General features: G+C 41.1%; 1 protein-coding gene across 1 annotated transcript; it reads left to right on the forward strand.

Moving 5' to 3' along the window:
- The first annotated feature begins 204 nt into the window (after positions 1 to 204).
- On the forward strand, positions 205 to 11,548 carry LOC137999876 (uncharacterized). Its single transcript, XM_068845832.1, has 3 exons — positions 205 to 370; positions 3,491 to 7,703; positions 10,642 to 11,548. The coding sequence occupies exons 1-3, from the start codon at positions 307 to 309 to the stop codon at positions 10,649 to 10,651; spliced, it is 4,287 nt and encodes a 1,428-aa protein (XP_068701933.1). The 5' UTR covers positions 205 to 306; the 3' UTR covers positions 10,652 to 11,548.
- Positions 11,549 to 14,639: the final 3,091 nt, after the last annotated feature.

The raw sequence follows: 14,639 nt of genomic DNA on the forward strand, positions 1-14,639 counted from the left end.
ACCCAAGAAAACTTAATAAGTTAATTCAAAAAATTAAATAAAAATTCAACGAGTTTGAACAAGCCCTCAAATAGCCTCCTTGCAGACGTTTTTTGTGTCGGTCCCATTCTCCCTTTCAACATTATTACTCTTTCAAAGCTCCATGTGACGTGTGTGGCTTGAACATCGTTAATTTCGGTTTTGGAAGATGATATAACGAAGGTTTATTTGCATTTACTTCAGGTAAAAGCACACGCCAGAGACTTTTTTATGGACTGAATTCCTGGCTCTCTTATGATTCTGGTAGACTGAGACTGAATTGTTTTAATGGGAGGATCAATACTATTCATCGTGGTTATTCTTTCCGTGCTATCAGAAGGACACAACTTAGGTAATTTAAGCAAGCCAATTTAAAATTTAGGAAGTGCCAGAGCAAATTCAATTGTTTGATTTTTGAAATGTTACTCACTAGAAAACTCAAGTCTTCTTGAAATATTCAAACATTCAATTCGTGCTAAGTTTTTTGTTTAACTTGTAGTATTACCCTCTGTTTAATATATTTTTTTTAATAAGAACCTTTTTTATAAGAACGAAGAGGCTGAGATTAACTGAAATTTTAAGAACGTAGTAATAACATTCCTCAGGCTGAGAGTCGATCAAGAACGTTTTTATTTTGCTAATTTGTATTTAAGGTAACAAATTTAAATTAACCAAAATACTAGAGACATGTATTGTAAAACATTAACAATGGTGGCACACATCTCGGTTTGTCATAATAAGCAGTTCTTATTTTTAACTGTTCCAAAATAACTTCCACACCATCGACCGTCATCATGGTTGGCGAGACCTCTCGCACGTAGCATCAGAGCAGGCAAGTAGAGTAAGAGCAAGCAACTTGACACCATATCTCAGCAGGCAATGCACTTTGATAGGTTTCCTGGTCACGTCCGCCTCGATTTACTGAAATAGTGTATTAGTCAGGCTGTTAAGGGAAGGAATTGTGCGCTTTATGATAAAGGAATCAAACTCTGGATGTTTGTTGGCCTTCATGAAGTTAAAAATCTTGGAAAAAACAGTCATGTAACGGTAATTAACGCCTCTTACTAAAAAAATTCTGACGTCAGCATTTGATGAAGCCTTTCCTGACACCTGGAGGGTAGCAGGAGTTGAAGTGCGTGTATTGGAAAGGCTCTGCGGGTTAAAGTGTGTGCACACATCAAGAATAGAGTCATTTTGACCATTTTTGAATCTCACGCCCTTATCTACATATATGTATACAAGAATGTTATTTCAGTTTCTGAAATCTCATCCGTAACTTTTATTGTGGACGATAGCTATTTGCTAGCCCTGTAAAGTTGTTTATTGCTTCTTTGTTTATGTTCCTTAGACAAAGGATGTCGTCAATGTATTTTTTCCAAATGAATGCTTTGTAAGGACTTTGGTTGATGATATCTGTCTCAACTTCCACCATGAAAATGTTAGCAAAAGATAATGCCATTTTTGTTCCTATTGTGGTTCCGTGTGCTTGTTTTTCTTGTTGAAATGGAAATTTTCTGTCAAGATAAGTCTTAGCTTTTCTCTGAGGAAGTGAGTTGGAATCGGAGGTTTGTTTTCAAAGAATGTTTCGTATGTTTTACATACAAGCCGATTCTTTCATCCTGCGGGATGTTGGTGTTAAGGCTAGTAGCTTCCATTGAGACAAGGATTATGTCTTTTAATTTGAGACTTTCATTTTCTCTGGTATGATGTTTGTGTTTTAGCAATAGGATGAAGGATCAACAAATGATGAGATTCATTCAGTAGGGCTTTCGCGGCCTGATGTGATAGGTCTCCCGACCGGCTTAGATTTGCGGATCTTTGTTAGTGTAGAAAACAGAGATTCGCGGCAGGTTTGGTGTCCGGAATAACCATTTGTTCGTCACGCCGTCAAAATGGTCTTCGTGATGGAGAGCATTGACGAGTTCTTTGGCTTTTTGAGACTGTTTCTAATGCCATGGGTAATTAAGTGGCTTATAGTTTTCTTTGTCATCTAAGAGAATCTGCCCCTCTCGTGTTACATTACCCATGGCATTGGAAACCTTTCAAAAAGCCAAAGAACTCATCAATGCTCTCCATCACGGAGACCACATTGACGACATTGACTAAGAAATTGTTATCCCTGACACCAAACCCGCCACGAATTCCTCTTTCTACACTCTAACAAAGATTCACAAACCTAGCCCGGTTAGGAGACTACTGAATGAATCTCATCAGGCTGCGAAAGCTCTAATGAACGAATCTGAGGTGTTTGAAATTCCTATCCTGACAAACAGGAGTGCCATAGTAATAGTACTAGTCCAGTAGGCAAGATGGCAACTATTTCGCATGCGTTCCCGTAGTTTAGATAAGATTCCCCTAACATCTGCAGCTCTAAAGCAGCATATCCGCCGAGCATCGTATCAAAAGGTAGCCATGTTTGGAGTCAAGTAAACCTTGTAGCACTTCCAGAGCTTCCAAGTCCTGCTAAATGGCTTGGGTGGTCAATGGAAACCTTTGAGGTCAACACTTCCACAAGCCCAGCAAAGCTGCTATGAGCTCATTTGTTGTTCCTCCAAGGAAACCGGCAGAAGGTTGGGCAAGTGCTCAAAAGCAAACCCTCAGTGCACAGCCCTGTTTCTAGCCTCTTGTGAGGAAATGCATCATTCTCAAAGTATATAAGGTGTTTACTAACCAACAAAATGATACAAAAGATCACAGACAGTCGTGAAAACTACCCGGCGATGAAATTGACAATGGACACTGCAGATTTTCGATCAGAAACAAGTAAACCTTCATATATTTTGGTTTCTACTGGTGGTAAACTTCCGTTCGAAGTCATGCTAAGGCCAAAGATAAGCAATTTTCGACACAATAACTTTTGCCTACGCATAGATTATTTTGTGGGGACACTGAAACTAGGGCCAAAGATATGCAATTTTCTAAACAAGAACTTTTGCCAATGCATAGATTACATTGTTGGGGAAACTGAAACTTATCAGTACATTGATCACCCAAATAAAACCCATGTATTCCCAAAAACGAATTAAATTCGTTTGTGTTTTTACGATAAAGGGAACAAAAGGAACATTTCACATTTCATGAGTAAAATTTAGTAGAGCTGTGAATTCGCAGTTTGATTTGATTGCTATGCAATTACTTACGGAAATTTTCGAAATCTCTGGCTTTTCTATCATTAGAGAAACAGTATTACGAAAATTCGGACAAATTTACCGCATAATCTCTAATTTCGAGTTTCAAAACTCAAAATTTCGAGTTTGTAAACTCAAAATTTCAAGTTTCTAAACTCAAAAGGTTCAAGTTTGAAAATCTGACCACGAAATGCCATGTCCCTTACGGGCCATCATACGTTCTTTTACCTTTTGAAGTCAATGTGTAAATATCATGATGCCTTCTGTCAACAAACTCGTATGTTAATGAGACAAAATGTAAATGTGGACATCAGCAAATAATAACTGAAGTTTCCATTCAACAGGTAGTTTTAACTCCGAATATGAAGAGGTCTATGTTTCCATTACCGGTCACGATTCTGCGAGCTGTGGCCACAAAACATACCCATGCAAGTCTATTGCACAAGCAGTTCGTCAAGTTGACGGGAATTATGGCCACATTTATCTTAACGGCACTGGCACAGAGAGACAGCCGTTCAATTGCAGCCGGGAAATGCAGCGTGGGATAGAAATTCAGAAAAGCGTCAGCATAGAGGGGATGAATTCAACGCCAACTACGCACATTTCTTGTTTTGGTGGAATAAAATTCCGGTCCGTCGAAAGAGAACTGAATGTATCCATATCCGGTATTGTTTTCCAACAAACTCCACTGACGTTTGAAGATTGCAATTTCATACAATTATTTAACAGTTCTTTTCGAGGTGGATCCGCTGTAACGGTTTATGTGAACAACATATCCAGCTCCAATTTCAACATTCAAAGTTGCTCATTCTTTGACAACAATGTGTCCTGTGTGGATTTTATTTTGGCATCCGGCAAAGCTCAAACTCAGTTCCTTACAGTGAGAATCAATAGCACCACTTTTCAGGGCAACGGCTGCTTTGGAAAACGCTCAATGAAATTAGGAGCAATAACAATTGGATCACCAATAAAAGCAGCTTTAGGACCTATCTTGGTGGAAGTATTATGCTCTAAGGTCTACTACACCAAAAACTGCGGCCATTTTGTTAAAATCAAATTGCCGCATGCCACCATAAACGAGGTTTATACGGACGTAACCCTTGTGGGAAATGGAGTTGGTCGGCTTTGGATGCGATCAAATAGCGAAGCAAAGAGCTTGTTTAGTTCACTAACAAGAAAAACCTACGCTAAATTTGTAGGCCTAAGCTGCTACAGCAACCGGTTGCGATGTCTCATGATCGAGTGTAATGAGACCGAAGTGGAAATTTATAACTCTTCCTTTCAGGACCAGTACGTTCCATCTGGAAGAGGTGCATCCATTTCGCTTGAGGCAACAACTCACGCAGCATTGCGTGTGCTAATCAGCAGTTTTGGAAAGAATCGAGCAAAAGCAGGCGGAGCCATACACGTTCATAGCAAACATGGGACGATAGAGCTCTTGTTTTCACGCGTTAATTTTACTGCATGCGCTGCAGAAAAGTACGGATGTACGGTTTTAGTCGGGGATCCTCAAAGTGCTCGAGTTACAAACCGAACAGCAACATTTAAATTAATTGCAAACTTCACAGAGGTGCTTGTCAACAACTGCTCTGGTATAAAGGTATGGCGTAGAAGAAAGTGCAGTGTGTTCTATTTTCTCGTCTTTAGTGGAAAGGTGACCATAAACGGCTCTTCCTGGACAAATAACAGGGTAAGGACAGATGCTACTTTTCTGTTGGGAAATGCCGGTGGCAAAACTGACATTACAGTCTCGAACTGCACCTTTGTCAACAACTCTGCCCTTCTTCCAGCTGCTGTTATGTTTGTAGCCTTAGGCCCACTTCCAGGCAGCATAATGATTGAGAATACCACTTTTTTGACTCAACCAGTGGACACTGAAAACAAAAAATCGAACGCATTGCTTATAAGTCCAGAATTCAGAATCGAGTTGATGAACGTGTCATTTAGCTCGCGAAATGCTATCGGGCTTGCGATTTTCCGCTTCGCTAAGCCTCAAGCTTTTGCGATGAACATTTACATCGTGAACTGCACTTTTTTCAACAGTGCTCAAGATATTGTAGTCAATATTCTAGAAGCAACCGAAATTAAGTTCAACATAAGAAATACTGTCTTTTCTACCAAACGTGCAGGAACCAAGGACATTGGCATCTTTTTTGCGGTTAAACCAATCACCAAACTAAACTTATCAAGCGCAGTTATAGAACTGGACAACGTAACATTTCTATCCCGGCCTTGCAGCGTTTTCAACCTGCTCACTCCAGGAGAGAAAACTCTCAAAATACGGAATTCCATTTTTCAAGGGGGCATTTGTTCCCATCAGCAAGGGTCAAGGCACCATCAGTATCAATTAGGAGCTGGCTCCATATCAATTATAGCACTACATGATAACCTCAACCAATCAGGATGTATTGGGCAGCAATACACCAGAAACATCCACCCTTTGTGGAATTATGACACCAAAATAATCATCGAAGGCACCACGTTTGAAGGAAACGCAGGTGTAACGGTCGGAGCCATTGCCGTCGTCAACGGAAACGTTACGTTTGACAAGTGCAATTTTCGAAATAACTTTGGCAACAAAACCTCCGGACACGTTTATTCAGGGTATGGCACAGGCCGAATCCACTTCAAAGATTGTTCGTTCTCGACCACGCTCCATAGCATTGCGGCGAACGGCGTTCTCTTTAAAAAATCAGCTGTTTTGTATTCTGAAAGTGGTGGACCATTAGAAATTGAAAACACTTCAATGGTATCAAATGTTGGTCAAAGAATTACTCTCTCCACACTGGTAGACGTCTCGAATGGAGGATACGTCAACATTGATAACCAGTCCATTATCGAATGCAGCGCGGGAAGCCAGCTTTTGTTTGAAAATAACACTCACTTTCAGCATGGATACCATGAGATTAACGGAAGTTCATGCACATTTAATGTGACTGCTCTATACTATTCCTGTAATTCGTGTCCCCCCGGTTTCTACAGTTTACAGAAAGGTGCTTCGCGCGGACTAAATTTACTCTCATCATTTGAATGCCTGCAATGTCCCTTTGGAGCGACTTGTGTTGAAAAAAATGTCGCTGCAAGACCGAATTTCTGGGGATACCCGAATCCTAACAAGGCCCATGCATTGGCGTTCTATGCTTGTCCGGAAGGTTACTGTCAGAGTCCATCAGAGAAGTCGGGTGCACTACAATATAACGCGTGCTTTGGAAAGCGAAGCGGATTTCTCTGTGGGAAGTGTTTTCCAGAATATAGTGAAACACTCTTTACTACCGAGTGCCGCAAGAGAAGCGAATGCAATACCCACATGTTGTGGATAATAGCAATAATTTACACGACTGGAATGGCTCTTTATCTCTTAACTAAGCCTCCGATAATACGTTATCTTGTCAAGCAAATATTGTGGTTCAGGAATCGGGAAGGCTATGCTCTCGTAGATGGATCTGATGGGGAAATGGATGGACACAAAGATACTGGATATCTTAAAATCGTATTCTATTTTTATCAAGCCGCCGATCTATTGATAGTAGGGTCAGCTGAGCATTTGCTTCACGATAAAATTCCATTTGTACTGTCTATCATTGAAGCGTTTAATTTTGAGATCAGCACCCTTAAGAAATCTATATCTTGCCCTTTTCCTGGAATTACAGCTGTAACAAAGGAGTTGCTACTTTCCGGAACCGTTTTTCTCATAATGGCAGAAATAGTAACAATTTACTGCTTTCATTTCGCTTTTAATAAGGTACGGAGAAAGGAAGGGCCATGTGTTATTCATTACATAGCTGTTTTCATAGAGTTACTGCTACTTGGGTACGAGCGACTTGCAGAATCATCTTTAAACCTTATGAACTGTTTTCCTATAGGCTCTGAGAAACGGTTGTTTATCGATGCAGAGATCGTTTGTTGGCAGTGGTGGCAATATATACTGCTGACTTACATTATCGTGTCAGTGGTACCTTTTATCCTTATTTTGTACTTTGGATCGTCAAAGCTTCACGACGCCTCAATCTCCGCGAAAGAGTTTCTCGGAGCGTGCACATTTCCCTTACCGTTTCTAGTTTACTGGCTGTTTAAGAGAGTCCTTATAACAGGGAATAACACCTCACACGCAAGACAGAACAACAAAGACGTTTTGGAAGTACTTCATGGGCCGTTTCGTCAGCCTAAGGGTAACGACAATGGAACACTGTACTGGGAAAGCGTTTTGATTGGTAGACGGTTGGCGTTACTCCTTTGTCACGCATTCATCACAAATGCAATGCTTCGATTGGTTTGTATGACTGTCGCTTGCATCGTCATATTGCTTCATCACGCAATCAAAAACCCTTTTCAGGATCCTATTGCGAACACATCCGAAACGGCATCCCTTTTGATCTTGGCTGTAATGGTAGTTATCAACCTGACAAAAGCCACTTTGGTGGCGTTTGGAATAACCATCGATGGGCCAGCCACAACTTACCTGGAAATCCTCGAGTGGTTTGAAGTCTGTGTGCTGTCTTTTGTTCCGGCTTTATTGGGCATTTTCTTAGCTATCGCAGCTTTGTCTCAGCTCGTGAGGTTACTTTCATTTCTTACGATGATGATTTTTCGATTCGCGAAACAAATAGTCAGTCTTCGTGCAGTTTAAATTTCTGACAGATGCTGTCTGTTTTCTGGCGAATTTCCCCGTTACTCCAGTTTCCCCCTCTCCTCAAAAAGAAACACTTGATTCGTATTCATTTTTCTGTAGTGTCCCTAATTAGTGCCACAGCGCTACAAGAGGAGACACTTGAATACAGTTTATATAACTACAAAAGAGTACTAACAAGAGTGAATTAGATAAGAGTGTTGTTATGGCTTAGGTGGGCCCCACAATGAGTGTATTTTTGGAATACTCGATCGCGCGAAAATCAATTGTCATATCTCTGCAAAAGACATGGCAGAAGCATTCACGCGTGACATGGCTTCTTCTGATTGGTTAAAATTGCGGGCCCTTTGTTTGTTTCGCTGGCGAAGTGTATCTAAAAATAAATCAATTTGTGACTGTGCAGGGGCAAGGCCGCAAAGTGATCGATCAACACTTATCTAATCCACTCTTGGTACTAATAGAGAGGAGAACACGTGAGACAAAGACCAAGAATCACACTTCTGACAGAGAGGGAGGGAGAGGAAGTGCGAGAGAAGGAGGGAGGGAGGGAGACAGAGAGGGGGGGGGGGGAGAGACAGAGAGAGAGAGGGGGCGGGGGGGAAACGAAGAGAGAGAGAGACAGACAGACAGACAGACAGACAGACAGAGACAGACAGAGAGCCGGTTCTGACAGTTACGACAATAATGTTTCAAGAGACTCAATTTCACGTGGTGCCAGAGAATTCTAAGATCTCCCAGCACAAGACAGATCCTATACAGCGATAGGCCAAGCAAAACATCATGGTTAAAGTAAACTTAATACGCTACAAGGAAGCAGCAGTCAAACCCAAACTGTTCCTTTATACAAAGTTAATGTCAATCCAAATTCGTAGAGCAAACGTTTTCATGAAGAGGATTGCATCGCAAGAACAGCAGAACCAATTCACACTTGCTTCTTCCCTAGTAGGTCATACGGGTCGCGGGTCAGTGTACATGTCACTGTGGTACTGATAAATATACAACACCAAAAAAGTCTCCTAGCCCTAATCACTCCACAAAAATGTTGTGATCTAGGGAAAACTTTTGGCTCAGTTTTTTTATCAGTGGAACAGGGCCTTGACCTGTGTTTTAGACCCGCCTATAGGAAATTCCTTTTCCCTAATTAGGTCCAAATTCTTAACTAATTATCATGAAGGAGCTAAGCAAAAATAGCGGAAACACTCGACAAGAACGCTCAAAAAAAAAAATAGGTTCAGAGCGACGTTTATACGACCTTGAAAAATAAACGTAAAAACAGAACGTAAACAAAAATGCAAAACATTTAATTGGCTTATCGAACAAAAACAAACGAGCGCGAATTTTCATTGGCTTAGCGAGCGCGGATGCAAACAACGTAACAACGTCATCTCTCCATGGAACTTTCTGGAAAGTTTCGCTTTGACGTCGCTTGAAATGCAGTAATGTGATTGGGCAATCGAACTATTTACTGCCCATATTAGGAGTTTTCTTGGCGGGAATAAGGAGAAGCTTTGTTTTAATCTGGCGAAACATTGGTCCGAGAAACAAATTACAAACACTTTTTCAAGGTCATACGAAAGTCGTTCTAGTTAGCACAACAAGGGCTGCACATGCGTTTTGCATCTTGGTACATTTCATTGTAGCACGTGAGCATTGACAATAATTTGTTTCGCACCACGGATTGGGCCTACCACTCGATTTCAAGATAGCTAGTAACTAAACTGAAAGCAAATGCATGCACGTGAGTCGACTAACCATTACTACTTTATTCGAAAAAGGAACAAAGTATAGAATTTGTTTCTGATTCGTTATGGTTTCAGTTGATTTTGTAGTCTCCCCAAGAGGCCACTTTGGAAAATATCATGATACTCTTTGTTTGTCCCGCCAAATTGTGCATTAGCATTGTTTTTGTTTTCTCTTTTTACCATTGTTTTACCATGTCCCAAGACAAACTGGAAACAATGCTAATGCAAAATTTGGGGGGAGAAACAAAGAGTGTTATGGTATTTTCCGAAGTGGCCGATCAGTAGAGTACTCGTGCTTGGCTAAATAACATTGTGACTTAAATGACGTGATCATCATCATCATCATCATCATCATCATCATCCTCATCATAGAATTCGGCACTGACAAATTTTTTTAGGGGTGTTGCGATTTTCCTGAGCATGCGTAAGATTTCGTAGCCACTGGGAGAGTGGCTTTTTGGAGAAGGTACCCTAAGTAGGAAGTGACCGGACGAGAGTTTTGGTGTTTTCGTTGCACACAATACCCGGTTACTGTGTAACTCTGTAACCCATCTCACCAGGCTAATTACATAATTTTATAATTTCCCTCATGTTGTTAAGAAAAAGTATTAAATACATTTTATTCAATGGTTTAACATATAATACGCGCGGATATTTTGCGAGTTGCGTAGTATTTTTCCGAGCCCCGCCCAAATGAGCAAAATGTCCGCGAGTATTATATGTTGAACTATCGAATAAGAGATTTATTATTCCTCTACAAAAAAGGTGTTATTTTGCTTCAATTTTATGTGGTAAGAGTGTTTTGAAAAAAATGCATCATCTGTCCTTCAGGGCGCGTGCGAACGATGTAAACAGCATAAAAAGCCAGCCAAAGATCTTGATTTGATTGGATAAACAAAATGACGAGTGACAAGTGATGACAAGCTAAATTCTCAGGCTTTGCATCGTGTTGAAAAGAATTTCTTTGACTGAAAAATACCCGTTCCGTCCGTATTCACTCTGTTCTAAACCAGTTAAACAGGGACACTGCAGTGTATTACCGTCTCATATTTTGCGCGTTCTGTTGACCAAATATGGTAAAATGGCGTCATAGTGGAATAACAAATATTTTTAAATACCATTGCAGAAACTTGTGAAGCATCTGTTTATTGGTTTTGATTGGAATCAATGCCGTTGACAACAGTTTTAAATCTACGATTGGTTGGGTCACGGAATGTGGTCTTCGGAATACGGAATTGAACTGTATATGGAACAGGTATGAGAAAATGACGGCGGACTGTGCATATAAAATCAGAGCAAAAAGGCAAAAAAAAAAAAACGATTGAAAGTACTGACAAAGATATTGTGACATAAAAGAATATTGTGAACGTAAAAGGCAATCGACTAAAAATCCTTTGAACAAAGTGTTGGATACCCGTAGCCTCTTGTTACTTTAGGCTTGTAGTAAAATACGCAACTTAACGCAACGCAATATACGCAATATACGCCGATGTCAGTCTGAATTACGCAATATACGCAATATTTGGAAGTACTTCATGGGCCTTTTCGTCAGTCTAAGGGTAACGACAATGGAACACTGTACTGGGAAAGCGCTTTGATTGGTAGACGGTTGGCGTTACTCCTTTGTCACGCATTCATCACAAATTCAATGCTTCGATTGGTTTGCATGACTGTCGTTTTGCATCAGCATACAGCTTCATCACGCAATCAAAAACCCCTTCCAGGATCGTATCGCGAACAGATCTGAAACGGCGTCTCTTTTTATCTTGGCTGTAATGGCAGTTATCAACTTAACAAAAGCCACTTTGGTGTCGTTTGGAATATAAACAATCGGTGGACCAGCTACAACTTACCTGGAAATCCTCGAGTGGTTTGAAGTCTGTGTGTTGGCTGTTGTTCCAGCTTTATTGGGCATTTTCATAGCTATCACAGCGTTATCTCAGCTCGTACGTTTATTTGCATTTCTAACGGAGATGATTTTTCGACTCGGGAAACAAGAAGGAATCTTTCTGACAGATACTGCCTGGTCTCTAACGAAAAAGAGGGACGTTTGTTATTGATAATTTGAAACACAGGCAGCCTTCCGATTTATAAGGATTTATATGGCAAACAATAAAATACTGGAAAAATCGGCTAATCTTAACTTAAAGCAAAGAATATAACCACCGGTGGCTCAGTTGGTTGAGCACCGGGCTGCCATGCGGGAGGTCGTGAGCTCGACTCCGGCCGGACCAACACTCAGGGTCTTTAAAATAACTGAGGAGAAAGTGCTGCCTTTGTAATTACATCCGCAAATGGTTAGACTTTCAAGTCTTCTCGGATAAGGACTATAAACCGTAGGCCCCGTCTCACAAATATCTTCCATGTTCATTAGTTCCCTGTGGGACGTTAAAGAACCCACACTCTATTCGAGAAGACTAGGGGATGAAGTTTCCGGTGTTGTGGCTGTCCCCTGTGTGCATATGGGTGGGTGGGTATAGCAGGTCCACATCAGCGGAATAGCTGCCAAAACTTCAACCTGCTTAAAAAAAATAAATAACAAAACAAGTAAAGTAAACTTAGTTTTGCTTTATCATCTGGCCTTGTTTCTATTTGAGACCATTTGGGCTTAGTACTCGGAATTTCCAGAGGAAATACGGAGTTGATATTTTGCCTTCGTTACTTTTTTTTTTTTTTGTTATTTCCCTTCACGTTCAGTCAAAAATCGCCATCCAGGCTCTAAAGTGCATGCGTCGGTTTTTAAGAGCGAGGCGCATGGGTAATGAGAACAACGAGACTGAGGCACATAAATGTCGGACATGCATGGAAAGAAGAAAGAAGTATGAATTCTATGTTATCAAATGCGCTCACTCCACATACAAATGCATACTTCGGTCACAGTAAACCCACGCTAAAACATGTTGAGCGTTTTCGGAACGGGTCGGTCTGTGGACTTTACGAGAGATCAATTTACGTGGGAACAATTTTGAGTGAACTTATCGACAATTATGCTAAACTTACATCAAATGAGCTATCAAACTCTATTTATCTCAGTGTAGAACATCAGTATAAAGAAGAAGAAGAAGAAGATCAGAAAGATTAGAAACTTTGTCTTCCAACGTATTCGTTCAAGTGTACCCGTCTTCTAAACTGTGTTGTTCAGTTATGGACGCTGTTAAACTGTACGATATTCGCTTGCCCATCGTTCATAAATCATTCGAAAGAGGTCGAACTGTTGAACGTTTAGCTGAATAAAAAGTACCATAATCACTGCAATAGTTATGAATAAGGCTTCAACGGGACGCAAGGCACGGGATAGTCCCCTTAAAGGATGGTCACAATGAAAGGAGCAGCCCTCAAAGGTGCTATACGGAAGGGCACGAAAAAGACGTGAACTTTTACCCCTTCCGATATAAGACCACAAATTGCTTTCTCATCTGAGTATCCCGGGAGAACAAGTTAGTAGACGAGGTGGTTTTGCAAGTTTCCCGCCACAAACTTTCCTGGGTCACGAAACCGCAAGAGGCGAGACGACGCACGAACAGACCCCGATGAAACCATATCAACGGACTGAAGTGGCCCTACCCAGCTAGCGGGGTTACCGCCCCAATCGCGCCATGTTTCCGCAGTGTCCCCAATTAGTGCTCCTTTCCTTTCCTTTCCTTTTCAGACTGGAGAATCAGGACAATACCAGTACGAGTTCTCAGTTCTGACAAGAGAAAATGATGGGACAGAGAAGGAGGCTCCCGGTCCAGCCCTTGGGATATGTCATGTCTACGAAAGTTATTTTTAGACGAGCGGAGGTCTTTGTTCTAGCGGAAGTCTGTATTCCGAGACGTCCGCATACAGGCTAACCTCGTTCTGATGTTTGAAAGAAAATAAATATTCATTAGCCTTCCACGTGCGCCGCCATTTTCTCTCTTCACTAAGAGCCTGAGAGCGACACAAGACTCCATGCGGACGTCTCGGAAGACAGACTTCCGCTTAAACAAAGACTTCCGCTCGTCTAAAAATAACTTTCGTGGACATGACATATCCCGACCAACGCCCTGAGACTCCGTCTCTGTCCCCTCATTTTCTCTTGGTTCTGATCACGCGCATTCCAAAGTTTTCGTTCTTTAAACGTAATGAGTGTACCAAGTACAGAAAACTCGTAGTCGAAGTCGTTCTCCTACTCCAATCTCAAGGTCGCTATCAAGTCTAACGCTCAGTTTATTTACAACTCAGTGTATTGATAAGGTATGAGTGAACATGGATAAACGTTTACTGAATGGTCTGAAGAGCACAAGTTATAATCCACATTTCCAAATTGCTTATAGGTGATCAGAGGTAACATAGTTTCATCAATGACGTCGCCTTGGAAATCAAGGGTATGATGTTGCATGGAGTGGTGCAGAACACTGTGATCTGCAGACGCTGAGCTTCTACGATGAATTTTAATGATTTCTCTTAATAGATATCGCGGGGGGGAACTTTTGTAAAGACAACTGTAATACCTTTCTAGATTTCGCCGAATCAAGTCCAAGTTCTTTCACCCTGTTAGAGACTAAAACTGACTCTCCTAAAAGAAATAAAGAGCATTTGTGATATTTCAACTTTCAGATTACAAGAATTTCATAATCAATTTCCTTTTTATTAAAATGTTTTCTCGTCTTCATTTTATTCGATGTGTCTCAACTTTCATTGCCTTAGCATTTTATCTTGTTTTCATGCAGGGCCTTTCCAAATAAACACGTGAAAAAGTCACAAAACAGGGTCCCAAAAGGGGGGGGGGGGGGGGGGGGCCCTGAAGCCCTGGAGCCCTAGATTTTTTTGCTGTGAAGCCCGGAGCCCGATCATTTCTCCGCCTGGAGCCCTGATCGTTTCTAGCTGTGAAACCCGGAGCCCTGAAAGTAGCTGCTATGGAGCCCTGGAGCCCTGGTGCCCTAAACCCCTTTGGAACCCTGACAAAAAAGTCGAAAGTAGACAAGGATTAGTGCACATTTCTTTTTTCGACTCTGACAACACGCTATACGTTCGATATACTCAGCTCAAGATAGCCGAGAAAAGAGCACTTGGGTTACCTGTAGTTTTACTTATAGTTGGGACTAAAGGATAATAGATAATAATACAAGATTTTGGAAGAGAATTACTGGAAAAGTATCA

This window comes from Montipora foliosa, chromosome 4, assembly GCF_036669935.1.
Source record: "Montipora foliosa isolate CH-2021 chromosome 4, ASM3666993v2, whole genome shotgun sequence".
Taxonomy (NCBI): Eukaryota; Metazoa; Cnidaria; class Anthozoa; order Scleractinia; family Acroporidae; genus Montipora; species Montipora foliosa.